We start from the raw sequence: 25536 nt of genomic DNA, 5'->3' as shown, positions 1-25536 counted from the left end.
CTTCTTCAGAGTTATGTAAGATCGTTTCTTTCTCGGAGGAGATGACTCCTAGTTTTATTATGTGTACTTACACCAACTGTAAAGGTAAAAAACCTTATAAGGATGTTTCCTTTGCTATTGCCTTCAGACATTCCTTCAGTAAACAAACAGCATCAATCCAAAGTGCTTATAGTTATCACTCCCCACTAATTCAGTCCAACTTCATGAACATCCAGACTTGTGAGACATCGACTGTTATGATTCGTTGCCCTCATAACCAGCTCCAGAAGCTGACAACACCTACTCATCCAGTCCACACAGCAGCAGAACATCACAAGGAAATGACAAAAATGACAACAGCGGTGCAGAATTCAAAGAGGAACTCACCAGGATTGGCAAGACGGCTACTGGTGGGCCCCAGGATTTGATAGGGATCTGAAAAAAGCCGACAACAAAAGCTAACTTAATAAAAGTTTCATCTAAAAGAAACAACAATTCATTACTTTGCATTCTAGAAACCAGTTCACATTTTGATTTCCTTCACTTGTGCTGCCTTTTCTCCTAGACCGTGGGACAGACCCGACTTTAATTCTTTTTTAATAATCAACCATCATTTATTCATGGAATCCAAAACGGCACCTTGGTTCTAACTTGGTTTAGACTTGCCAGCTTTCAAAGTTTATAATCTTTTGGCCATACCCAACACTTACGTGTCAACTACAACATTCAGCTGCATGAGAAAATCAAGTGTGGGAGAGTAGAGAAGAAACAGATCAGAAGCAAATAAATTTCTTCTAATAGGAATAACTGGGCAAAAGATAAGATTTTCAATTTCACTTGTTCACAGACAGGCTTGCTTCCCTCTGAGATCAATGAAATGTTCACCCAGCTCTCCCTTACTGATGCAAACAAGAATGTTAGACAAATGAGAGTAATAGGACTTTTATCACTGGCTCCAATGAGGCTGAGTGTTTCTTGAAAACTCCACAATGCATTTATTAGGAATGAATTCCTTCCCTTTTTGTGGGGCCTCCTCAGCCCTAATGTCTACACTTCTCCTTTGCTTCTCTCTGGTTTTGGTGATTTCAATCCACAGCATTTGCTCGTGGATTGAACTGATGCCAAAAGAACCAACCCCCTAAAAAAAAAAAAAAAAAAAGGATAGAAAGCAGCTGTGCAAAGCAGAGAAGGTGGTATTTAGCTTTTCAAAGGCCTCCTGGGAAACAAGCAGGAAACACTACTGCTTGCTGTCCAGCAGGGTTTGCTTTTCTTACTTGGTTTCCTTTGACTCTTGGGAAGCCCTGTTGATTCTATTCAGAGATGCTTCCATTGGACATCACTGCAGCAGAGGTGAGGAGGCAGTGAGCAGACACTCCACTGCTGCAGCAGGAACAGCTGCATGCTGCTAACTGCATTGCATATCATGGTGCTTCAAAGAAGATGCAATTGCTAAGCACTGCACGTGACTCAGATGAAACAAGGATGTTTCTTTTGAATGGGGAAGGACAATGCAGTAAAACAGAAACAGTTTGGGACGGTTGCTGTCAATGCTGGGTCACAGTTGACTCATTGTTCTGAGACTTCCCTGCAGGGCTTTGCAAGTTTGTCCTAAGTCCATGGTTGTTGCTGCTTGGCACGTTTATTTTCCCAGCCCAGTACAAAATACAGTTACTTAGCAAATGCAGTGATGGCACAGTCAACAATTACCTGGCTGGGGCCGTTGCTGTTCTGTTGTCTTGTTCACATTTTGTGTCCCTGCAACAGGAGGACCTGTAAAACCAGGGAAAGGTCTGACATTATTTACTAGAACAGAGAGGGAAGAATGAACAGGGAACTAGGCAAGAGCAAGATACAGAGGAAATAATAGTGATTGAGATAGGAAACATTTTCTAAGCCTATAAAAAATATGAGGTTTCACTGGAAATTACAAATGTCACTGTAAAATGAAAATATGCAGACTAGGCAAGGAAAATACGATGTAGATGCCTCATCCATTTTCTGTCTTTTATTATAACTTAACTTCCATTCTCATTCACGTGCATGAAAGAAAAAAGCTGAATTTTTAAAAATGTATTACTTTTGACTTTTTTATGTAGGAACGTTTTTCAGTAATTTTTGGAAAAGCAATCTCCTTTTTAATTAACCTTTTAAGAAAAAATTGTTGGTTTTACCAAATCAAATACTTTGTTGAAAATATCACAGCCATTTCTAGAAATTAATTTGACATTAAATCTGCTCCTCCTCTTCATAGCATTTCTCTTAACAGAAAACTGTAACTCCAAGAGTACTCTTCACATTTAGAATGCACACGGTTGACAAAGCTGCAAAGCAAAGAAGTGTGATCTGACAGCTGGGTTCTGCCACTTTGATTTGCACCCTGTAGGAGAGGGAGAGTCAGATGTGTCCGTCTTGCACTGCTGTACGGGGATATGCCCCAGCAGTGGGAGCAGGGAAATGTGTGGCTTGGTATCAGCTGGTTATGTTAACCTGAATGCAGTTTTTGGAACAGAGAACTGATATTTCCAATGAGTTATCAGCCCATGGCCCAAGGAGTGTTGTGAACTCAGGGATATGAGAAACAAAAGCAGTGGTGTGAGTTGCAGCTCATGCAGAAGGGGCCCTGGCTGCATGCTTGACTGCTTTCTGCAAAGTACCAAGAATCTCAGAACCTGCCCAAGCTGCCTGTATCAGTCCCTGAAAGAATGACGCCAGAATTTTGTCATAACGTAATTCTGGCTCTTGTCTTACTATTCCCAAGTTCTCCACCGTTCTGATGCTCATAACACAAGCCAACCACGTCCATCTTTCCCACAGTCTCATTTTGATCTTCCATTGCAGAACTTGCGATTCACATTGGGACAACTTACTTTTAGTGAGGCCAGAATTCATATTACTGCCCCATCCTGTTCTCCTGACTGCATCATAGGAGGAGGGATCTAATGACAAAAGACAACAGGCACAGATGGGTTGAAATCAACTCTTCCCAGAAAACTTGCAAGAATCTAGCTTTGTACCTTGGTCTCAACACTCGGTATTATGCACACACTACTGGCTTTCCTCTCCTGTGCACCTCTTGTGCTCCTGTGGCCTTCACACAAAGACAGCAAGCTGTAAATACAATATTTGGGACTGGCTGTTTGGGCAGTGCTCGAATGTGACACCTTCTGAACACGAACTACAGGCACTGCATTCAATGGAGTTTAGAGTGCATCTTATGTCCTCCTAAAGAAGGTCTCCTTTCTCAGGACAGAAACAGGCAGAACAGGAGGATGAGATGAACCACAAAACAGATGGCAGCTTGAAAACCCGGGGAGGCCATGGACTTGACGCACAACAAAGAAGCTATTTTAAGAAGGAAAAAGATAAATGGCTCGCTCTGGGTGAAATTCAGAACGTCTCTCTGAGCTCACAGCTGGCACTGCCCCATGCCCCGCCATGCCACGCTGCACAGCTCCCTGCAGGCACAGCACAGGCACTCACACATTCCTCACGGCGCTGGGAAAGCTGCTGCAGCTTTGAAATTACAGACTTCTAGTTATTGGCATGAAAAGGAAAACAGAGAGGGGACGAGAGAGAGGAGGGGGAGAGAGGGAGAGAAATGGGAGGAGGGAAGAGAGAGAAGTAGGGGGAAGAGAACGCATTTCATGTGCCTGTTTTTCTTTTCATTTTTTTTTTTTTTAATTTGCTTTTTTCTCCCTTTTTTTTTTACTAGAAACCGCAAACCCTACTGCAAATAGATCAGACTGAAAAACAAACTGCTACGGTTTCAGCCTGGTACAAAGAGTGAGACAGGACATCTCTGCAAGAGGGAGGCAGCACCCCAGCCCTGTCCCCACTCCCACGGCTGGAAGCTGGCACTCAGCTGGGCACTGCCAGGGTCCTTCATCCCCAGCTCAACCCTCAGCAGCTGTCACTGTTGTAAATAAGCTGCTATTGATATGATTTTCCTTGCTGGAAAGTCATGAGTGCGCCGGAGCTCTATCAGTGCTGAAATCAGAAAGCAGAGATGAGGTCTGAAGCAACCACTGGCTTTTCCCATGTCCTCTTTGCAGCCAGTCTCTGACTTTCATTTCTCCCCTGGGATGTTTTTCAGAAGTATTACAACTAGAGCTATTAGAGAAATGTTTTGGGAAATATTTTGAAAGAAACATAGAGGATCTGAGTTGAGAGAGAAAGGCAAAACCTCAGAAATTTCCAGTTTGAGATGCTAATGTGCTTTTTTTTTTTTGCTCAATCGAAAAGCTTTGCTATTATGTAATTGTAATGGAAACGTCACTTAAATTGAGCCTGTTAAGAAGGAAGATAGCAATTTTTGAACAGAAAAATAATTTACAAGTTGGGAAAATTATCCTTTCTTAAAAGTAACAGAACTCGTTTGGAAAATCCCAATTTTCTCTGATTCTTTTGGGTCAGAAAAGGGGGAAGGGAACCAGGGGCCATGGATGGGTTGGTCGATTCACTCGTGTCAGCATGTTTCCAGTAAACAAATAGACCATCATCTGGATAGATGATCATCCTCCTCCTCCTCCAGATGGAGAAACTCTGTCACTGAGGAGGAGGATGCTTTGCTCAAAGTGTTGTAGAAAGAATGTGGAATGCATCTCCTGAGGATTTGTCAATATTAAGTGACAGTATCACAATCAGACATGCTGACCAGGTGTGTATTGTTATCGCTGTTTGTGTTGCAAAGGATCAAGGCTTGGTCCTCCAGGTAAGTTTGGCTAAGCCTGTCCAAATTATCACTCAGATCCCTCTGAATGGGTTTCCTTGAGTGCACATTTTAGTCCTTAAATGTTGGCTTGGAAGGGCAGCATGCATTTGGCTGAGCCGAGGTTTAATCCAGATTTAGTGTCCCTTGGATGAGTCCCTTTGCCTCAGTTCCCACATACAGGTTGGATTGTGGAGTCATGTGTGGGCAGAGACAGCCACACTTGGGATGCTAGGCCAGAACTGAGTTATGGCTGTGACTTCCCAAAAGTGAGGAGGGTTAAACGTAACAGCAATTGTAAGGCATTGCTATTGAAACAACGTGTTCACTCAGCTCCTGCAGCTTTCCAACTCTTTCTCTCTCTCTCAAAAAAAAAAAAAAAAAAAAAAAAATCCAAATCCACTCAACTATTTTTGTTTTGTTTTCACAAAAATCCGTGCAACGTGAAAGAACCACATCAGCCCTCCCTGCTTCCAGGCCCAGACTCTAAAGCAGAACGTGTTTAAAGCAAAATGGAAAAGGCAGAGCCAGGGAAGCTATCCAGAGACTCGAGTTTCTGCAAAAACAATCTTGTTCCCAGGACCTGACGCCCAGTGGCTTGAAGAGCTTCTACAGAACTCCAGCCAGACAGTTAGTTACAGGCAGAGCCTTATCTGTCATTAAAATCACTTGGATTTTACACCAAAACTTGCCGAGCTATGGAAATTCAATTAAAAGATTTGGACTGAGGTTCTGTTCTGGTGTAAATCAGCAAATAGGTACAGTGAAGCTAGGGAGAAATTTATCCCAGCAAGTCTGTTTTAGACTCAAATGACCCAGTGGAGCAACAGTCCTCTGACAAATGTGTGTTCAATACAAAATGGAATTAAAGAGCACAAAATAAATCATAGATGCTTTCAAGAAATGTCATTCTGCAGCTGTCTGGTTTATGTCCAGAAATTCCCTAGAATGAATGCATACTCTATTATGAGCAAGGTAAAGGATATTAATAATGCTTTGCACTTTCGCAGCACCTTTCAACTAAGGATCTCACAGCTTTGCAAACATTCACACTCACAGTGTGCCTGCGAAGGAGGTTAAATATCATTTTATTTATTTACATGCATTAACGCACTTTCCTTGGCTTCAGCTGCCTGTTACCAGATGAAATTTCTTTCCCAGAAATCACACTGTATGAAACATACCACATAGCGTTGGTCCTTTCCTAACTCCATCTTTTACTTCTCACCCCAGATCTCTCCTCACCACCCTCCACGCCATTTGGAAGTTCTCATCCTCATCTATGCAAATTCCCTTCCAAAGTCTATTGGTTCCACTGGAATTAGATGCCAATGAGAAATGATGCGGTGGTGAAGGAGTCTGCTGGGAAAAGGCTTAGCACATGTCAAAACTAGGGAGGTCAAGCCTGGCCACTAGGCAGGCTGTCAAGCAAAATTCAAGAGATGAGCTAAATTATCCTAATCTCTGCAGCTTCTTCTAGTCAGACTATCTGGAGGGATTTGGCTTGGGGAAGAAGACGAGGAGTGTGTCCCAGGCATCCCCTGGGTGATTCTGAGGGACAGGGAGGAGGAGAGCAGCTGCACATTGTGCAGTGTGGATGTAGGAGGCATGGCATTGCAGCAGGAAAGACGAGGCAGGCTCCACTGCACCACCAGCCCACCTTCACACACCTCCTGTGCATAGGCTGTGCTGCTCCTGTTCCCCACACCTCTGGATGATATTTAGCCAAAATGGCATAATAGGCTCATATATAGCTCTGGGCTAGAAAGGATGGACAGACACCCACAGGCTCTCTTCCTTAGGAAACAAGGCTTAAAATCCCTAAGCAGGTTTCCATACCATAAGTAAGACCATCCCAGAGGCTGAGCAGACCTTTAAGTTTGAATGCAATCTAGTGAACAAGCCACTAGGGAACCACTGCATAAGATGTGATGTATTAAAAAGCAAACCCTCAAACAAGGGCAATGTATTTCCAGACAGAATTTGGCCTTACAAATTCAGTGAAGTAAACAGGGAAAAGAAGGCTGCAAATCTGAAGTGGGCTATGGGATCCATGGGATTCTCCATACATTCTGTTCTCTGCAATGAGTCTTTATGCTTCACTGAGAAGAAAGATCCTGGCTTAATGGCTGGAATTCAAATTAGCATCTCTAAATGGGGAAAGCAGCCCCAGGTGTCCCTGGGGATCCTGACCTGTGATTAATCAAAGTGGCCACTTGGGGTCTATTTTGTGGCAACTAATTAATAGGGAGAAAGAGAAAGGAGGGCATAGGACTGCACTGCTTTTCCTCCCCAGGTGAGGTGGTGCATGGTGGCTGGGACTGGCACTGTTCTGGCATTTCAGAAAAATCCCAACGTAGGCACATGGGAACAAACCCACTGCTGCTGCAAACCAAACATGTAAGGAAGTCCTGCCAAGCTGCTGAGCGCCCAGCCCTCACACTCCCATCATTCAACCTCCTGAAGATTGCATTGAAGAGGTGGAGCTGTGTTTAAAGCCAGTTGGAGAGAAGAAACCTAGACTGTGGGTTTCTGGAAGGGCAAAGAAGCCAAAAACACCTCCAGCTCCTCCTAGGAACATTAGATGGATTGTTTTAAATTGTGGCAGCAAACATAAAGGTTGGAGAGTCAGCAAGGGTCTTCCCAGGCCCACTCAGGCTCAAAGTATGAGTGCTAAATGCTCAGTACATGTGGTGCAAAACCTTACAATGCCAGCAGCATTCTTACACAAAGCTTTTCTCAGGACAAAGGTGCAAAGCTCCATCTGCAGGAGGTTTAGCACTGTGTGGCAGAGATGGTAGAACTGAAGTAGAAAGCAGAGCAGAGTGTGAGGAGTCCTGTGACCTATTCAAACAGTTTGTGCACATCAGTGCTTGCCTTCCTGCAGCGTTTAGCCCTATAGCACCCACTCAGGCATGAGCTATGAGGGAGCCCTTGGAACCTCACCCACAGTATGAATTGCATTGAATTATTTTCAATTTGCTATTTCTGCTAATTAAAATAATTAGTTAGCATGTATGCCATATGTCACACTGTGTCACTCGCAGCCAACATGACTATGACTGTTCTCACGATTATGTAAGACATTCCAGTGCCTTTGAGCACAAAACCCATTTGTTTCTACTTCAAGAGCAGAATACTTTGCTCCTTCTGCTAAAGATTCACCAGCACAGGGATCGTATGTGGAATTAATTCCAAGTCTCTCCAGTAAGGGGAAGCAACTAGCTGAGTGCAAAAGTATTTCAAAATAACTTCTGTACAGTTCCGTTACCAGACTGATTGATTTTTTCACAATTTGAAAACCAAATCAACACATTTTTTATTATCAAACAACTCTACATTGCTATTAACCTGTTGCAAAACAGAGAAACTGATAGAGAGAGCAAAGCCAAGACTTGGAACAACGTTGTCTTTTTGACAAGAAGTCACCTCAAGCCAAGTGAGAAGGGACTAAGGGACAGCTGGATTTACATAAGAGAGCTGCTGCGGAGCATGCATGTGAAGAGCAGGATTCACAAATGGAAGCACTGGAAGCAGCTAAAAGCTCTGTTACGCACCGCTATCTTTAGTGACGTACATATCAAAGAGATCAGCCTTTCCCAGTGGAACTCCCATTCTGGGTTTAGCTTTGGATCCCAGCACCGTGCCCAAAGCTGGCTTCTTCCCAGTGTCAGCCAGGAACTGGAGCTTGGCAGAATGCATGTACAAAATGAGGGTTCAGGATTTCCAAAGGTTGACCAAAGGAGCTCCTGCACAGCTCTGCAGCCTGCAGCTCTACTCCCCCACTCTGGAGGGCTCTGGCCTCCAAACTCTGGAGTCGTTCCCTGTTTGCTTTGAGTCACAGGCGACAGCCCCCAGTTGTGTGAGCGTGGCTAGAAAAATATCCCTGAGCTGTGCAGCAGTGCAACTTCCTGATTCATGTCTGAGTTACCCCACAATGCTTACAAAGACAAGTTAGAAAGAAAAGGAGGAAGCAGTGCGAATTTTTCTGTTGTTGTTGCTTTTTTTTAATAACGGCAGCAGAAGTCCCAGTGTGCAGCCCATGATGAAGGCTGCATCCTAAGAATCCCTTCCCGAGCCAGCGCTGAAAAGCAGACACTTTTCAGCCAACATTCAGTCACACACACACGCTATGGAACCGTGTGGGGCTGCAGATGAAGAGCCACGTGCAGACAGGCATGCTGCAGAGCAGTAATGCAGACACACCATCGCGTGGTAGTGGAGGCCCTTTGCACATCTACTCACACACAGACTAACGTGCATCAGTATGCAAACAGCACTGCACAGGCATAGAACTAATCTGATTGGGGGGAAGGGAATGGTTGATGTGTTTGAAGTACATACGTATTGCAAATGCACAAACACAAATGGAGAAGTAAGGAAGAAGAAACGTGCATTCACAGAGAAAAAAGCTCGACACAGCAGTATGCACATACAAGAAAAGGGAAGGGAAGGGAAGGGAAGGGAAGGGAAGGGAAGGGAAGGGAAGGGAAGGGAAGGGAAGGGAAGGGAAGGGAAGGGAAGGGAAGGGAAGGGAAGGGAAGGGAAGGGAAGGGAAGGGAAGGGAAGGGAAGGGAAGGGAAGGGAAGGGAAGGGAAGGGAAGGGAAAAGCAGACATGCACAAGCTTTGCAGCAAGCGTTTCTACAGCAAATGCCCATTTACAGCATTTAACCCAGTACCAGAAAATACATTTACTCTTGTCTTAGGAAACAACCCAAATGCTTCCAAGAGCTTTCGGTGGGAGGGACTGCACCCCAGCAAACATGTAACCCCCACACACATGTGCAAAAACAGTGCTTGCAGTGCACCCTAGGCAAAAAAATAATAGCTCTTTTGCTGGGAGAAAAGGAAGGATAATGGTTACTTAGAAAGTGCTCCAGACAAGCTGTCAGGTTGAATTCAGAGAACTGGAGTCTACTCTGGGACAGCGCTGGCTCAGGGTGATCCCTTGTGAGTTGGGTTTCCTGCCTGCTACAGCTTAAAGACAACGATTCTTTGTTTCCAGTTTTTCTGGTGAAAAAACACACGCCTGCATTTGAAGAGGGTCAGGGAGAAAGCAGACAAAACACTAACTCTGGAATTTCAAAGGAAAACAATTAAAAAAAAAGTAAGAAAAAAGAAAAATCCAAGAGCGCTAGCTACTGTCTCTCCTGGAATCATAAATCTCTGCTTCGGCCACACAGTCACATTAAAAGAAGCACCAAAAAGCCTCTCCTTCTTCTGCCATGAGCTAAAAGTGGGTGAGGTGCTGCCATCACCAACAAATGCTCACACAGGCAGCTGAGGGGGCACAGAGCTGCAACTGCTCTCTCTGACATGAATAACTCCAGAGGGTTTGTAACCTTTGCTGTGAGCAGGGAGCCTTGCTGACACACTTGGAGAAGAGTTTACTAAGAGTGCTCAGTATTTTTCACATAGCAATTTTTTAGACCTGAAAAATGGCCTTTCCAAGAGAAGAATTTCATGCAGGAGTTTCAGGCTGTTTTCCTGAGGGAACCGTGCTTGTGCAAGCAGGCTAATGGTGCTGCTTGCCCCTCTCAATCCTGTCCCAAAAACTGCTGAACCTGTTCCCAAAATTTGAAAGTGGGAATGGTGAAGTTTTAATGTTTCTATCAATATAAAGGAAACTGCTGGGAAAGAGAGGACTGGGAAAAAGAAGGCTGCTGTGAAGCTGCAGCTTGAACTCGCTTTTGAAGTACTGAGGAATTTGCACATGAGAGATGTTATAAATGCTCCAAAATCAGGAGACTTTCCTTAGGAGCTCATAATGAACGTGGGTCCAAACTCACACTGTGTGTTCAGAGCTCACTGCTTTGATTATCTTTTTAAATCTGCCACCAGCTAAACAAAACATACACAAGTACAACCTATATCCAAACAGAAATATTCAGTGGTCCCACAAGCACTTCCATAACGCAGACATAAGCGTGTAACAGCAGCAGGCTAACTCCTTAACATTTGTCTCTTACGTTCAGGTATTCATGCACAAATCTGTCTCTGAAATTCAAAGTAGTGCATCAGCTTTTCCTGTACCCTTCTGCAGAGGCAGACTGAGTCTGCCTGAGTCGAGGTTGGATTTATGAGGCTTTGTGCTCTTCCTGATCAGCCACTATTGCAGCTGACTGCATTGCCATAGGCTGAGCAGGGATGAAGACCTGTGCTGAGCCCAGCCTTCAACGAGACCCTCCCTAACCTGTAAGCTGGAAGCAAACACCCACATGGAACCGCTCCCATAACTTCTCGTGAATGTAATTTTGACATTGACACATAATGGTTCTACCTCTCTGGAATCAGCACTCCTGCTAAGAGATTGGCACCTGGTTCAAACCCTCCACAGCACTTTGGCCTGAATATTGAACATGTCAGTTCTGCAGACCCCAACATGCTTAGAAGTAAGTACAGGCTTTAAAGACGCACTGGCCTGAGGCCAGAACAGTCACAGCTATACAAGACACAACTCTTTGGCCTCCTAAATGTTGTTATATGTGAATACACCTCCCAGTTCCCTATGGAAACCTGGTTAAATGACAGCATTCTGAAGGTAAGCAATTTAAAATCTCCACAGACCGAGGTAGATAATGCAGTCTCAGATTCTTCTCCAGCGTCTCCAGTATCTACAGTAAGTCAGTCATTACTCCAAACAGTCACGGAAAATGAAACAGACCATCTCTCTAGCAGAGTGCTTGGAGAGGGACACAAATCTTTCCATTCAGCAATGAGAGCAACCTCGTTTCATTTTCCAAAAAACTGTTCTCTCGCCAAAAAATACTGGTGATTTTCATTAGAGCAATTTCTTTCTCAAAGGCAGCTGAAGACAATTTGTACCAATGACGCTAAATACCATACTTTTGAGTGTTTATGAGACTGAGGAACTCGGGCAACAAGAAGAGCTCTTTGAACACAACCACGATTCTACCTATATGATCTGAGAACAAAAGGAACATGCTTGCACAAAAGCTGTCTAAATTTACAGTGTCTGTTTCTGCCATGAAAGCAGTTTAACCCTTAGAAAGCAGTGCCACAGGTTCTGCTGACACGTATACAGAACTGGCATTGCTGAAGAGAGGTGGGCAGAAGGCTGAAAGCAAAAAGGCAGCAAAGCCTGCAGCTGCAATGTGTCAGAGCTGTGGTGTCTGCAGAGCTGCAGCATGAAACCCAGAGCTGTGAGAGCAGTGCTGCCTGGCAGGTCCCAGCTCAAGTGGTGTCCTGTGCTCCTGTACGACACAGGGATGCTCTGCCATGTTCATAGCAAGATGGGGAAGAGCAGAGCCACATGCAGCTTGCATTCCAGCACATGGAACATCTGCACCTGTCTGTGCTACAGCCGTACTTTTTTTGCCATGTAGGTTGGTTTTCACATTGTGTGGATGGCACACGTTGCATAGAGCATAGAGGCAGAAGCAAAGAGCATGCATTTCTCCCTGGAATTTGCCCAAGCAGGTTACGTGCATTAACTGTGTGCTCTTAGAGAATGTGCAAGAAAAATTACATGAGGAGTGAAGAAAACAGAATTTTCTTCCTGTCCTGACATGCATTTTACAATTCCATCGCCTCCTCCTGCTCTGCATTTGAATCCTCAGGGGAGAGTGGTTAGAAAAATTTGTTTGTCTGTTTTCATGCACAGGTGTAGAGAGAAGAAAAATTCAGGATTAGTAGATTCATTAACGTAAAATTAAAAAAAAAAAACACACACACACAAAAACAAAAACAAAAAGCTTTAATGTGATGAGAAGGTAAAGCAAGAAGAAAATGGTTATGAAAAAAATTGTCATTTTGAACTTGAAGTTCCTTTTCACCACCATCTCGAACACAACCCATTAAAAAGCCTTAAAAGGAAGCAAAGAAAATCTTCTTGTCTGATGGACTCAACAGAGTCTGAGGAATTCTGTGTCCAGTTTTATGTCCATCACAAGTTTCCTTTGGGATATTGGGCAAGACACTTGACTCTGCTCTCCCAGTTCCTTATCTGTCAGCCTGTCATGTTCACATCTCTTATCCTGTCATCTTATCTCACTGATAATATTTGGAGCATGAATCAGTTACACTGAATTGGTTAAACTGAAATGAGTTGGTTTCTCCTAGAACAGTATTCAAAAATCAAATAAATGTAAAGGAAATGTATGTGCTCTAGGAAGAAATGGAAGCGTAAAAGACGGGATTTCAGCATTTCTATGCTAGTTCCTGGTTTTTATTTGAGTATCCCATGGGTGTGTTTAGTCCTTTATTGACATATGATGAAAGTACCATGTAAAGTACAAATGCCTGGCTGACAGAAATCAAATGCAAAGTTCTGTCAGCTGCACTAAAGAAACACACTTGAGGGCAGTAAAAATGGAGGAAGGGGGAGAAGCGTTTTTCCCCTCTAATTTCTTTCTGCCCAAGCTACTCTAGACCCAACTTAGAAAGATAAAGGTTACAAAACATTCAGAGGAGGGTAATTTTACATGGAGCATTGCCCTTTAATAAGAAAAACACTGCTTTCTTCCCTTTGTGTTTATCAATCACCTGGCCTGAGACAGAAAGAACAGTCTTGGATGTGCATGCATGTTTTTTATGGGGGAAGCTGTGGGGGAGCACGTGCACGTGTGTCTGCTTTATTCCAATAGGAGCTAGCCAAGCTTGTATTATTTTTAAATGGATGACTGTTGGGGTCAGAGCAGTCAGTCACAGAAGGGCCTGAATGGCTTTACCTTCGTAACGTACCACATTTTATCAACTGATGCCTGTCTCATAAAGAGAGAACAGCATTCCAAGGAACAGAAAGCTCAGTGGATGGTTACGTGCTGGACAAAAGAGGCTGCTGCAAAAAGCAGCGCTGATATTGTGCTCAGGGTTCAAGACAGATGTTGGAATGGAATGCAGCGTGGTACAACGAGAGAGAAGTGCTGGCTGTGAGAGCAGTGCTAGCTGGTGGAGCAGCCAGACACACCATGCAGAAGCTTGTTAAAAGTATGATGTCAGTTTGCTGTAGCCTTGCAGTGAAATGGGGTTTTTGTCTCTCTCTCCAGCTGCTTACATAAAAGGCTTTCTGCCTTTTCCCTCTGCTCTGAAATACAAACTTGTGTTTTGTCAATGAAACCACGTTCTCCTGAAAAGCACAGAGATGTTCATACTCTGGGTGAGGAAACTGTCTCAGAATGAGAGCACACGGCTTCTGGGTGGGTTATCTCATATGGCAGATGTGAAATTTCACGCTTCTCACTGAAGTTTTTTTAAATGGAGGCACTGATGACTGTTAAGTGAACAAAGACAACGTTCCTGCACTTAATGCTAAGTGAAAGAAAGACCAGACTCGAGGCACCCCTACGCAGCCTGTTACTGAGCACAGAACCAGCCTTTTGGACTCTGATGCCCTACTTGGCCTTCAGCAAGTCAGCTGTCTGACTGTGATTTACCATCTTATCTAGATAAGGGATGTGTCGTACTCATCACGCCAACTGTCATAATGTCATTGTCCCTGAGAAACCAGGTTTTCATTAAAAGTGAGAAAAAGGAATAAGAGTGTGCCTGCTAAAGAAAACCCAGAAAAACTGTCTGAAGGATATTTAAGTGGCTCAGAAGCTGGACGGGGCCCAAAGTATGTCATTAACTTTTAATCTGCATGGCTTTCACAAGTGGCTTTGGAGCACCTGAGTTGCCTTTATTCAGTAATGGAATTTATTGTGAGAAGATTTCCCTGCGCATAGCAGGGGGTGAAACTAGATGGTCATTAAGGTCCTTTCCAACCCAGGCCATTCTATGATTCTATGATTCTAAGATCTGATGCCTTCAACTACAAACTTACTCAGAGAGAAATACTGAGAAATCTTTGCTGTATATCTGAGATTTGAAACTGTTTCACATCAAGAACAGAAAACACACCATCAGCTCATCAACTCAGTAATGCCCAAGTGTGAAAATGACAGATAGGAATTTTATGCCACGTTGTCGGCCAGAGAAGCAGAGATGAGATTTTCAGTATGGGTGTAGCTTCCAAACTGTGAATTATTCCAATTTAAACAGGTAGTGTATGCACAGATGACAATGTTTTCACGCCAAGTACATTGTAAAAAAAAGGCCTACTTTTAATCCAATCAAAATCATTCCATGAGCACAGGAAGCCAGGGTATTTATATGCAAAAGACTGACCTTCTTTGGTGGCAAGACGTGAGGAAGCTTCTGCGTGGGATGGAGTATTGTAGACCAGCAGTGAGCTACCTACAGTGAAAAGAAAAAGGAGTTATTGCAGTTTGAATGCACTCTGCCAGTGACAGAACCACCCAGGCTGGTAGAAAACACTGTCACTGGGATTTAAAGGCCAATATTCTCAGGCAATTAGACACAATTTCTGTGAGAGATACAAAGTTCTTTCAAAATACCGCTGCTGTATGTCACAAGTGCTACTGTTTCTCCACTCAGGAATCAGGGCAAAGCAGTTTGCCTCCTACACGAAGCACTTCAAGGTCCTCTGCTGAAAACTGATACAACGGGAGGAGGTTGTGTAGTGCAGTTACATACATGTAGCACAGCAGAGATTCTAGAAACAGCTGTGGCACAGATGATATTACAGGGTAAGGAAGAAGCTTTCCTCTTTTCTAGCTGTGATAGAGAAAATTCCTGTTTGAGGAACATACGGAAGAAGTGAGATGAATTGCACTGTCAGGATCTGAACATTTTTAGAGTGTCACATGCTTGGTTTTGGGCTGACAGCTGCACAATCTGACTGGTATTCCAGCATTTGCCATGATTTCTGTGGAGGAGCTTTCTTGGTTCAAAGTGACCTTTCCATCGAGTCCAATCCAAAACAAAAATATCCAAGAAGAGCACGGAGATGAACTCATTGGAAGGTTTTATGTTTTGCTCTGTCTGTGGTGCAAATATTCCTTTCTAAACATTACATTTTGATTCTCCTGCAAACTCCTCTGGAAGTGGAGGAAGAGGCCCTGTGAGTTCTTGGAAGCCAGCATGTAATGGACATTTCATGGTTGTCTCATTATATGTGTTTACCCTGCATAATCTTCTAGGCTCACTTTTCCTACAGCTCTTTGAAAATGTTTCCACTGCATCAGGCAGTGACACTCTTAGCAAGAGCCCTGCTTGGTACGGAGCGATGCTGGAGCAGGGCAGCAATCCTGCAGTGTCTGCGTGAGGGTGAGAAGCACTCCTAGAAACGTGTTCTGCTCTTCTCATCTACACAACCTGCGTAAGTCCCAGCTGGGGTTCTTCATACTCTTGGTCCTAGGCAGTGCATAGCAAACTACAGATTTCTGCATATGATGTGCTGCCCCAGATTCTTTTGCAGGACTGAGAATACCTCTTTTGCAGGTACACCAGTACTACGTGATTAGGATCTTGTGACTAAGCCATGCAGCCCCCAATTCCTCTAATCCACATGATCCCAAATAACATTGACCTCACTTGCCCTTCAATAGCATTCACAGTGTGTCTTACTTTCCTTGGAGAGAGGGGGATTATGCAGATCGCTGCCAGAAGTAACAGCCATTGCAGGTGTTGGAACTTATTAGTCCTGTGTTCCTATGGATTCCTTCTCTTGCCCACAAGCAAACAAAGCCAAAGACATGCACAGGAGAGCAAATCCACAGAGGTAGAAGGCACTGGAAAGCAGGGCTGTACTAACTGGGAGAACAAAGCCCACTCATTAAGAATGGTGGAAGGATGCTACCAAATGCTTCAAGTCAGGGGATGTTTTGAAAGACCAGGGTGGATAACATGGTAAACCAGGAGGGAAAGAGTTCAAAAGGATCCCTAGGGTACCTTGAATGTGAAGGTGACAGATAGCTAAAGTGATTGGTGTAAATATTTAGAGGTTAACTGCTGTTTGGCTACTGCTGGAGGAATTGCAGCAGCTTTGTCCGCAGCATTGTCACGTTTTCATCAGATGTTCTTTCTGTGGGGAAGCTCCTGCCCACCACTCTCCTCTTTTTAGGTTATTTGAAAGAGATCTTAAATGCAACACCCGCCTGGCTTGCCCCAGCCAGACAGGGAAGTGCTGGGGAATTCAGAAACAGCTTTCTATGACTAAATAGGCTGCAAATGCCTGCTTGTACTGAGGTGGGGGTGGGGTGATGAATAGCGCTGAACAAGCTTGTAGGACCAACCTACAGCTACTTTATGCTAAAAAATGCAGCCCAGGCCACTGGAAAGGGACGGCACCTCCCCCAGTTTAATTGCTAAAAGTTCTCACCTTTGCCCGACAGTCTGAGGTTTCTGGTGGGAACACCACAGAAAAGGAAATGTGTTTCCTATTAAGGGGTTTCAATGAAGGAGGAAAAGGGAGAAAGCCAGAGACACAGATCAAGGCAGAGAGAAGCAGACAGACAGACAGAGGCCAGGCTGCTCCCTCCCTTACTCATTTTTGGGCAAAACTTTGGCTGAGATGAGTTTTCATTTTGCTATTACTCCCTCTACCCCTCAGTGGGTCAGTGACAGCTTGGATAAAACCTGTCCTTTCTGCAAACACTGCTGTAAGTGCAGTGCTATTCTACTGTAATTAGTATCAGACGCTATCATATAGTTATCCTTTCTTTTATTTCTCCTGTTTTAATTAAACAGTAAGATGGAAAAGGAATGAGAAGCAGGGAAGCAGCATTCTTTCTCCATAGAGCCTTTTCAGAAGGCAGCTTGTTTTCTAAGATTCAGGAATATCTTGGTTTCACATTCCTGAAACCTATTTAAATGGGAAGTGTTTTTTTATCCTGACCTTCTGAAGGCCATGTGGGCTTCCCTCCTCATCTCCTGGTAGAATCAGGGGTCTGCTGCATTTAGCTGTATAGTTTTCTTTGGCATTAATACATGAATCAAAACCACAAAGCAGTTTTCTGCTTCTGCTCCTAGCCGCAGTCTCATTCTTTCCCCTTCACGCTCTTTTTGTTTGTACACAGCACACAAACTGACCCCCATAAGTAGAGAGGAAAAGGACAGGAGGTGACAGTTCCGGTTTCTTTTGATGTTCATCCCAAGCATAGCATGAAGACATTCTAATCTCCCTTCCCACTGCCCGCTGCATGGCTGGAGACGCTTCGCCAGGCTGACTTTGTTTTAAAATGATACCGACACAGCAGTCAGTCAGTCTGCAGTCTGAAGGTACAGAGGGAAGAGCAAGAAGAAAGGGCCAAGGCATGGCTTCACAACCCCAGAGAGGAAACCTGAAGAAACACTTGAAGAAATAGGATTGCTCTGGGGGCAAGACCAGTATTTCCTGGAAAATAGGTTAATAGGTTATGGAAACAGGAAACAACTGTAGAGCTCTGGTCCAGACCAAAATTTTGTCTGAAAGCTGAAGGTATTGTGATGTGAGTTTAATTTTCATCTATATGAAATAGCTCACCCGAACCTTCTGTCTCCAGAACTAAGATGAAGCTTTTGTTGAGGTCTTGCAGATGTTACCAGTTAATTTTTTCAGTCCAAGATGACTCACTTCATCACGCTTTTACCCTGACCTATGATGAGGAGGCCCATTTTCAGCGGGTCTCTGACAAGTGAGCAGGCTCAGAAAATTTGGATCAGTTTTGTTTTTGGAAAACAAACACCAAAGCTGAGGGTTCTCTAGTCATCACAAATACAGCTTAAGCTCCTGACAAGTACAAATGTCTTTCAAAAAGAGACTGTGCAGATGTAATGCAGCTGATAGACCCCCAATTTCCCAAAGTTCTCCTGCATTTTGTTGCCATCATACCTTCTCCACCTTACTTAGCTGGATGTCTCTGAAACAAACAGCCTTACAAGAGGAGAAAACATAAGAAAAAAGCCCATCTCCCCATGGCACTGAGCTCAGAGGCTCGGCACTAAACATCCGCTGGAAATCAGTCTGGAAAAACAATAAGCTCCTTTCGGAGGCGTTACTCCGTGAGGGAGTTAACCAGCAATCCAGAAACCAGACTGTCATTAGGCAGCACTAGCAACAGCTGCATGGAAAGGAATGCTCTTCAGAGACTGCCTGAACTCCACTCAGACAGGAGCTTGCTTTAATAAGGACAGCTTTTGTGTGACGTCTTAGAACAGCCCAAGGGGCTGAGCAGCAAGAAATCTATAATCATAAAAGCTAGGGATGGATTGGGATTGAATTCTGCTCTTGTATGCATCCTGGTAAAAATGAAGTAACTAATTTGTCTGAATCCAGCAAAGTTCCTTGGGTTTTACACTAGCTTAATAGCATGGAAATCATTATAGACATTCCCTTAGTAGAACATTATACTTTTATGATTATTATTCAGTTACAGCAGCAGTTACATGTTCCATGACAGGACTCCATCGTGCTGGGTCTTAAGAAATAAGAGACACAGTCCCCACCCTGCAGATTTGCCATATCAATAGACAGGACATGAAGAAGACTGAGGAGGAAGCTAGCTCTGCTCTAGGAAAAGTAGAATGGAAGAGCAGAGAAACTCAGGCAAAGGTTCAGCTTCAGGCTTTAAATGTGATGTGTGAATTAGGGGTCTGTCAGCCTGGATTTCATTGTGCACTGCTGCTTTGGAGGCCAATGTGACCAGGCTTCTAATTTAGGTACCTCAGGTATCTAAAGTAAGGTTCAGTTGGGAATTTGCTCTGAAACAGAGGGAAGGCAGCAAATGGTAAAGGCAACAATTCAATCCAGATCTTCAGACTTATGCCATGAGAACAAGGATTCTATTCTTCTAATACTGATGTCACCAACAGCCCAAGCGATGGCTATCACTGAAGATGCTCTCTGGAGCTAAAGCAACCAAATAATTCAATTATTTTGTCAGCCTTTTCAAATTCCACATCTTTCTTTGCTTCAAAAACCATACAAATCTTACTTTATCTCTTTCTCTGAATTCTCAAGTCTTATCAATCAGACAATTCAAAAGTAAGGGTCTCACTTGAGTATTTATCTTGTGGGAATTTAAAAACATTTCCGGTTCCGCAGTGTCTGCTTTGCCCAGCCAAAGTCAGCAGGTTTGTTCAGAGCAACACTGGCTTCACAAAGCGGCCTTAAGATTTCCCATAAAAATGTGTAATTCTGAATGCAAACCTTAGTTAGAAAGCTATTTGCCTCTGCAGTAATCTTGAAGTGTTCCATGAACTAGAAGCTCTTTGCTGATGAAATGGGATGAAATTTGGATGGGAAATTTTTTTATTGTGAAGTCACAAGGGACAAAAACTGCTCAGATCCAACAATTTGCTTATTTGTTGTGAATCATTTTGTTGGCTCAAACAAAATAAAGGTGGGGCTTACAGAGGCACCCGTCTGTGATCTGACTCCTGTCCCACTGTAATCTGTAAAACTCCCACTGATTTTAGCAGAGGCAGGGAGAGACCAGTGATGAATAGCTTGAAGAAAACACCCTAAATAAATGCTGTCTCGGAGCTTTATTGAAATGGCCAGATGGAGAGACCTTCAGCTGCCTTTACATCACAATTTGATTTCCCAGTGGAAAAAACACGATTTTTATTTTCTCTGCCTGCCCTCCCACCATGCTTTATGACACTTTCCTCTGATTTTTTAGTCCTCAAATAACTATACCCTATGAAAGCTGCATGAGCTCCTGTTCTCTGGTCTCATCATAACACAATTATCTTCGGCACATCTTTGTGAAGAAAGGGAATGTCTCCACACTGTAGATGAAGAGAAGACTTTCAGAAACCATGCCAGCTACAGAACAGTTTGCTGGTGACACATCAGTTCATGTTTGGTTTAATCTCCTCAGAAAATCGTTGTGTTTTTATCATATAGCCACAGATGTTTTTGTTATCTGTAAGATTATCTAATCTTAAGAGTTCTGCTCAGTTCTTCACCTCCCTGATATCCTGTAGCTGCACTAACTCCATCTAGGTTATCATTAGCTTTCCAACCCATTTTTATTCCTCTCTTCCTTGTTTGCTTTTGCTGCTTGACTTTATTCTTTTTTTCCCTTATCCTTGCAGCTATTTGTCTGCAAGAAGAGCACTAGAACTTCAATACTCATGTGTAGCTTTATCAGCATGTCACACCAGGACAAGGATGAGTCAGGGCAGTACTTACTTTCCCTGAGGTAACTGAGGTGAGACAACAGAACTTCTGTGTTGTAGAGGGAGGTGGTTCGGAGGAAGTCATCCTTGTTCATTTTGCAGAGCTCTTTGCCATCCATATTCTGGAAGAAGGTGGTGTCAATCTCCATTAATCCATACTCCTTTATGGCCCATTCCAGCCACTGGCGCACGTGTTCCTGGGTCCATAGAGTGGGATCTGCCAGAAAAGCACAAAGGAGGTTAATATTATACGGGAGCCTCAAGCCTCTAGCAGTTAGTGTAAGCCAGTCAAAGCATTAACCATCGTTTCCACAACCAAGTGGATTTAATTTATTGATATCAACGCATTTTGCCTGGATGAACAAGCATGGTGCTGTAAAAGGGGCACAAGCCCCACAGATTGACTGCACTGGCTCCATGGCAGGGTAAGCTCACTTGATGGTTTTCCACCTGCCTGAATCTTATACATACTGCTTGAGAACAATCTTAGTGGAATTTGACTGTGGTCTTTCTCTCTCTGGAAAAAAGGGTTCCAAAAGCAAGCTCGTCCCTTTGAAGGTGCATGCTTGTCACAGCTTCAGTTCTGCAATATTATTTAGTTACATCAGTGCCATTTAAGTCACACCATCCTTTGTAAGTACATTGCAAAGTCTCAACAGATGGCATTTTAAAGTCTGAAGATAATGGTATTTCTGGTCAGCAAAGAGACTCTGAAAAAAAAATTATTGCTTAAACAAAACAGCTTTCCATGCATCTCTGAGTCATATTTGTTCGCCCTGCTGACAAGAACACAGTTCTACCTCCGCTAGCTCTGTAAAACCAACACAGCTATTGGATGGCAATGTGGATTTCATACTGCCTCATGCATCATTATCAACTGTCAGCAAAGCTCCAGCTGTGGAATCTTTATTGCCGGCGATGACGTAAGAGAGAGATTGAACCCGGCTGGAGTTTCAGACCCCATGGTGATGGTTTGCTGCATCAGTAGTTAAAAAAAGAAATCATCCTTTGAATTTTGAAAGGAGCAGTAGATCAGAAAGTCCTACCACGAGTTTGTGCCATGATACCATTTTTACAGAGTCACTTTCAGAGCATATCTACAATTTCAGATGTTTCCTATCCTATTTTTCCCCATGTATGTCATTTGGAAACCTAAGCCGCAAATTCATGTTCCATTGCAGCTAGGAGGACTGTGAAATCAAGCCCAAATTTTGGAGAAGTTTGATCTGGCTGTCAAAGCTGGTACCTTTCTCTACAGTAAAGCCCAAATGCCTCAGGTCCCAAGGTAGTAGAGAAAAATGGGTCAGAAATATGTAGGTGTCACACAGATGGCAACTTAAGCTTCTCAGAGAGGCAAGAAGAGTCTGCCACACTTCAGTGGTAAAACAATGCCTTGGTCCCAGACTGTGAGCTGCGTGTGCTTGGGCTGGTGAGGGGTGATGGTCATTATTGTCTTCCAAAGTCTGGTAAATTACTGTTATTTCACAAGTACCTCAAGATTTTGATTTGTGGATGCTCACAAGGGGAAAAAAAATCTTTTTACACTTTCCTTCAACAAAGAGATTCTTTTCCCCTTCCACCAAGGCCACTAATAGTCATTTCCCACATTTCAACAACACTAAACTTTGGGTCACATTGGATCTTTTTTCAATAGGAACAGATAGCATGGTAGAGAGCAGGCTAAACGTTCCATCTTGAACAGCTTTATCATCCCTCATAATGCCTTAGATGGTATCAGCTGAAGCCCCTCTGGGCCATGCTGATGCTGAAAGCATCTGATCCTGTCACCAGTTACGTTAGCCAGCCTGCCTAAGCAGATCCTTAGCAGGGCTTAAACGGTACTTTGAGACTTGCTGTCAATCTTTTATTGGCTTCCCTTCACTACATTCAGTTCAAGCTTTTTCTTCTCATCCTAAATGGCAAACAAATGTTTGGGAATTGTCATCTGTTCGTGGTGAAGCCACGATCAGAAAACAGAGCTAAATTCCACGAGTACATTTCTTTCTGCCAGCAATTGAACTGCTTGAATCAGACACAATGATTCTGTGATTCTACAACCCCTGACATGCAGTGTGAAAAGCCAGACCCTGCCCATGAAATCTCTGGAAGTTTTGGCATGTACATCAGGCAATAGCTTGACTTATAATATTTTCCTTGCTGTAAAGTTCCCCAGCTGACTTGTTTATATCTATGCTGTTTGTAGAATTTACAGAGGAAGGACTCCCTGTTCTTTCAGGTTCAGACTTCCCAGGTTGCCTGCCACATCCTTGACTATCAAAATGTATTTAATGCATGTTGCCAATTTGAGACAGCAGATGTGGATGTCAAATACAAACAGACCTAGACAGGAATGTTCTCTTGTACTATTTTTTGGAAGGTTAATGTAGTTTCCAAAAATAGTTTTTCTAGTTTTCTACTAACAACAGAAGAATGAAAACATAATAGCTCATTTTCAATCAACACGACATGACAGTGAATCAGGATCCTGCAGAGCATCATGGGAGTTTTAATTTTGGTGCACTCTGTGCCTATTCTTGCATGTAAACTGCACTTCTTGATTCACCTTGCATATCCCTTGAAGCACTGCAGGTTCAGCTTGAGCACACTGCAAGATTTGGTTCAATACATCACAACAACACTTCATTCCCAGGAGGAAAATAAATAAATAAACAATCAAACAAACAAAAGGAAAAATTAGTACTAATAACCCACTTCCTATTCTGATTCAAAGTAAAATGTACACTGGGACACAGGGAATTTTCACTAGCTGTAAACTCTGTTTTTTTTTCCTTATTTTTCACATAGTTTGTAAGCAAGAGAACTCCTCAAAGAATAGACAAACAAGCCTTATCTGTTCAGATGGATATATAAACAGTCCAAATATCAACCGAGGAGTTTGATGGTGGTGGTACCTGCTGGGACAATGACTCTCCTCTCATTGGTGGTCATGTTGGGAGGAGGCCCGTTCTTCTCATCCATGTAGGTGCTGTAACTCATTGGGTTGGACTCTGTGCCTGCTCCGACGAGCTTGCTGCATTTGTTCACACTACAGTCTACAGGGGACTCCCTGAAATGTGAAAGGAAACAGATGACTTGTCATTATTATGCACCTTTCATCCCTGCTGTAGCAGAAGGAGATTTGAATTACAGAAATGGCAAGTATCCTGGAAGGAAAAAGTGAGGGGCATTTCTGTAGATGTGGGAGAGGCCATTTCTGACTGGCCGCATAAATGTCAGAAGGTGCTCTGTAAATCACAAGCCTCACAGAAGGGATCTTTGATAAGGAAATGAGTGCAAGAAAGAGTGACTACCAAAGGCAATGGCAGCTGTAAGATCACGTGTGAAATCTCTGAAATACCAAAGTTCATGTGTGGGATAAAAATGAGTATGTGTAAGTGACTACAGCACAGGTCCTAGTTCCAGCCATTCCTTGCACTCTTCCTGCATCCTTAACTGTATTTTAGCAGTCCTCCAGCTCTATGCCCCTAGGAGCCCTTGTTGGACTGTTTGCTCCAGCACTGTGTTACAAACAGCTCTGCACACTGTGTTTCTGCTAGAGGTGAGCCCATGAATCAATAGAAAGGCGGCAGGCTTCACCTCGTGATCTAAAGCTTTTCTGCAGAGTAAATCCAAAATACAGAAACATGCCTCTCCATTTTGTTAAGAAAGGACACAAAATACCCATCCTAAAATGACAGGGTAGTCGCAGGAGAACACTACAATGTGGTATCTAAAGAGACGTGTTTATGTGCAGCTGAATGTAACTGATCTTGTCTGCTCTCAGCATCTAAACAGTCCCAGGCTTGTCCCCAGCTAGAAATCTTAGGTGCCTTAGGCATGAGTCAAGGGTTTCAGACCACAGAAACCATGTGTGAAAAAGGCTCTGGCCTCGGTTTTATTTCTGAGGTGATGGAGCATCGAGAAGGGAACGTTTAGCAACTCAGGTGGCACTGTACTAAGGCCGGGACTACACGCAGACCCTTGGCAAGCAGCAGGCTTTCTCTGTCCTGCTTTGGGAGAGTTATGGCCTACAAACCACAGATAGGGAGCACAGACTTTGTTTTTCTCCAGCTGCAGTTGTAACTCACGCTTTTAGCTCTAGAGGTCACTTAAAATATCAGTCTGCAGCCAGCCACATGCACACAGAACATCCCAGCCCTAAAGAAAGCACCAGGGAAGGGCAGGACTATTGCCCTCATCTTTACAAGAGTGTCTTAGTGTGCAGGCTCTACACAAAGCCAGCACAGAGCCTGTATCCAGTGCAGCTCAGCCCGCCGCTTTCATTGCACAGCCATCGTCCTCCCTGCCAGGAGGAAAGAGGCTTGGGAGGAAACCATTTGCTGAAGGATAAGAACTATGACAGTGCACCAAATCCCACCCTCTGAGTTCAGTTGGCAAGACTTCCAAGTTCGGACACTAAACAAATTTGTTTCTTAATCTGAATGACGGGGGGGCTGGGGGAAGAAATTACTGAAATTCAGTTATCATGGCTGGGAGATAAATGCTCCACCGAGATATTCCAAGGCAGATGGTAATTTTTTCCTCATGTCTTGCTGAGGGAATGTTGCTTCAAAATGGAAATAAGATGTATAACTTACACATGTTCGAATTTAAGGCTTTACTATTTCGCCTACTGTTTTTCCAGGCAGGGAACCAAAATCCGCCTTCGGAGAGGCAAACTGCTGAAGGTTTAATGTCCCCGTGGCAGTCAGAGGAGAGTCTGAGCAACTGCAGGGACACCGGGGTTTTCACAGGGAATGCAATCGTTCCTAACTTTCTGTTGAAATTCCCTGTGTCAGGTGTTAAATGCTGCCTGTACTGGCAGAGAAAAAGCCCTGAAGCAGCACAAAGACTCTTATTCTTTCCTGAGGTACAGGCT

At 43.6% G+C, this 25536-nt stretch overlaps 1 protein-coding gene across 4 annotated transcripts in view; it reads right to left on the bottom strand.

Annotated features, from left to right (window-relative positions):
* The window catches only part of FLI1 (Fli-1 proto-oncogene, ETS transcription factor), an 81338-nt gene that overhangs the window by 3043 nt on the left and 52759 nt on the right, over positions 1-25536 (bottom strand). For 3 of the 4 annotated variants that reach the window (XM_019622955.3, XM_019622954.3, XM_010723584.4), the window contains 6 exons: positions 23570-23724; positions 20671-20874; positions 14817-14885; positions 2847-2915; positions 1687-1749; positions 367-414 (listed from right to left, as the gene is read on the bottom strand). In XM_019622955.3, coding sequence (XP_019478500.1) covers positions 367-414; positions 1687-1749; positions 2847-2915; positions 14817-14885; positions 20671-20874; positions 23570-23724 — 608 coding nt within the window. The remainder of the gene's footprint in view (positions 1-366; positions 415-1686; positions 1750-2846; positions 2916-14816; positions 14886-20670; positions 20875-23569; positions 23725-25536) is intronic. The other variant, XM_085209461.1, reaches the window with a different exon arrangement.

This window comes from Meleagris gallopavo, chromosome 26, assembly GCF_905368555.1.
Source record: "Meleagris gallopavo chromosome 26, MGAL_WU_HG_1.1, whole genome shotgun sequence".
NCBI lineage: Eukaryota > Metazoa > Chordata > Aves > Galliformes > Phasianidae > Meleagris > Meleagris gallopavo.
Note: the sequence above shows the minus strand (reverse complement) of the source record. Positions and strands in the feature narration are given on the sequence as shown.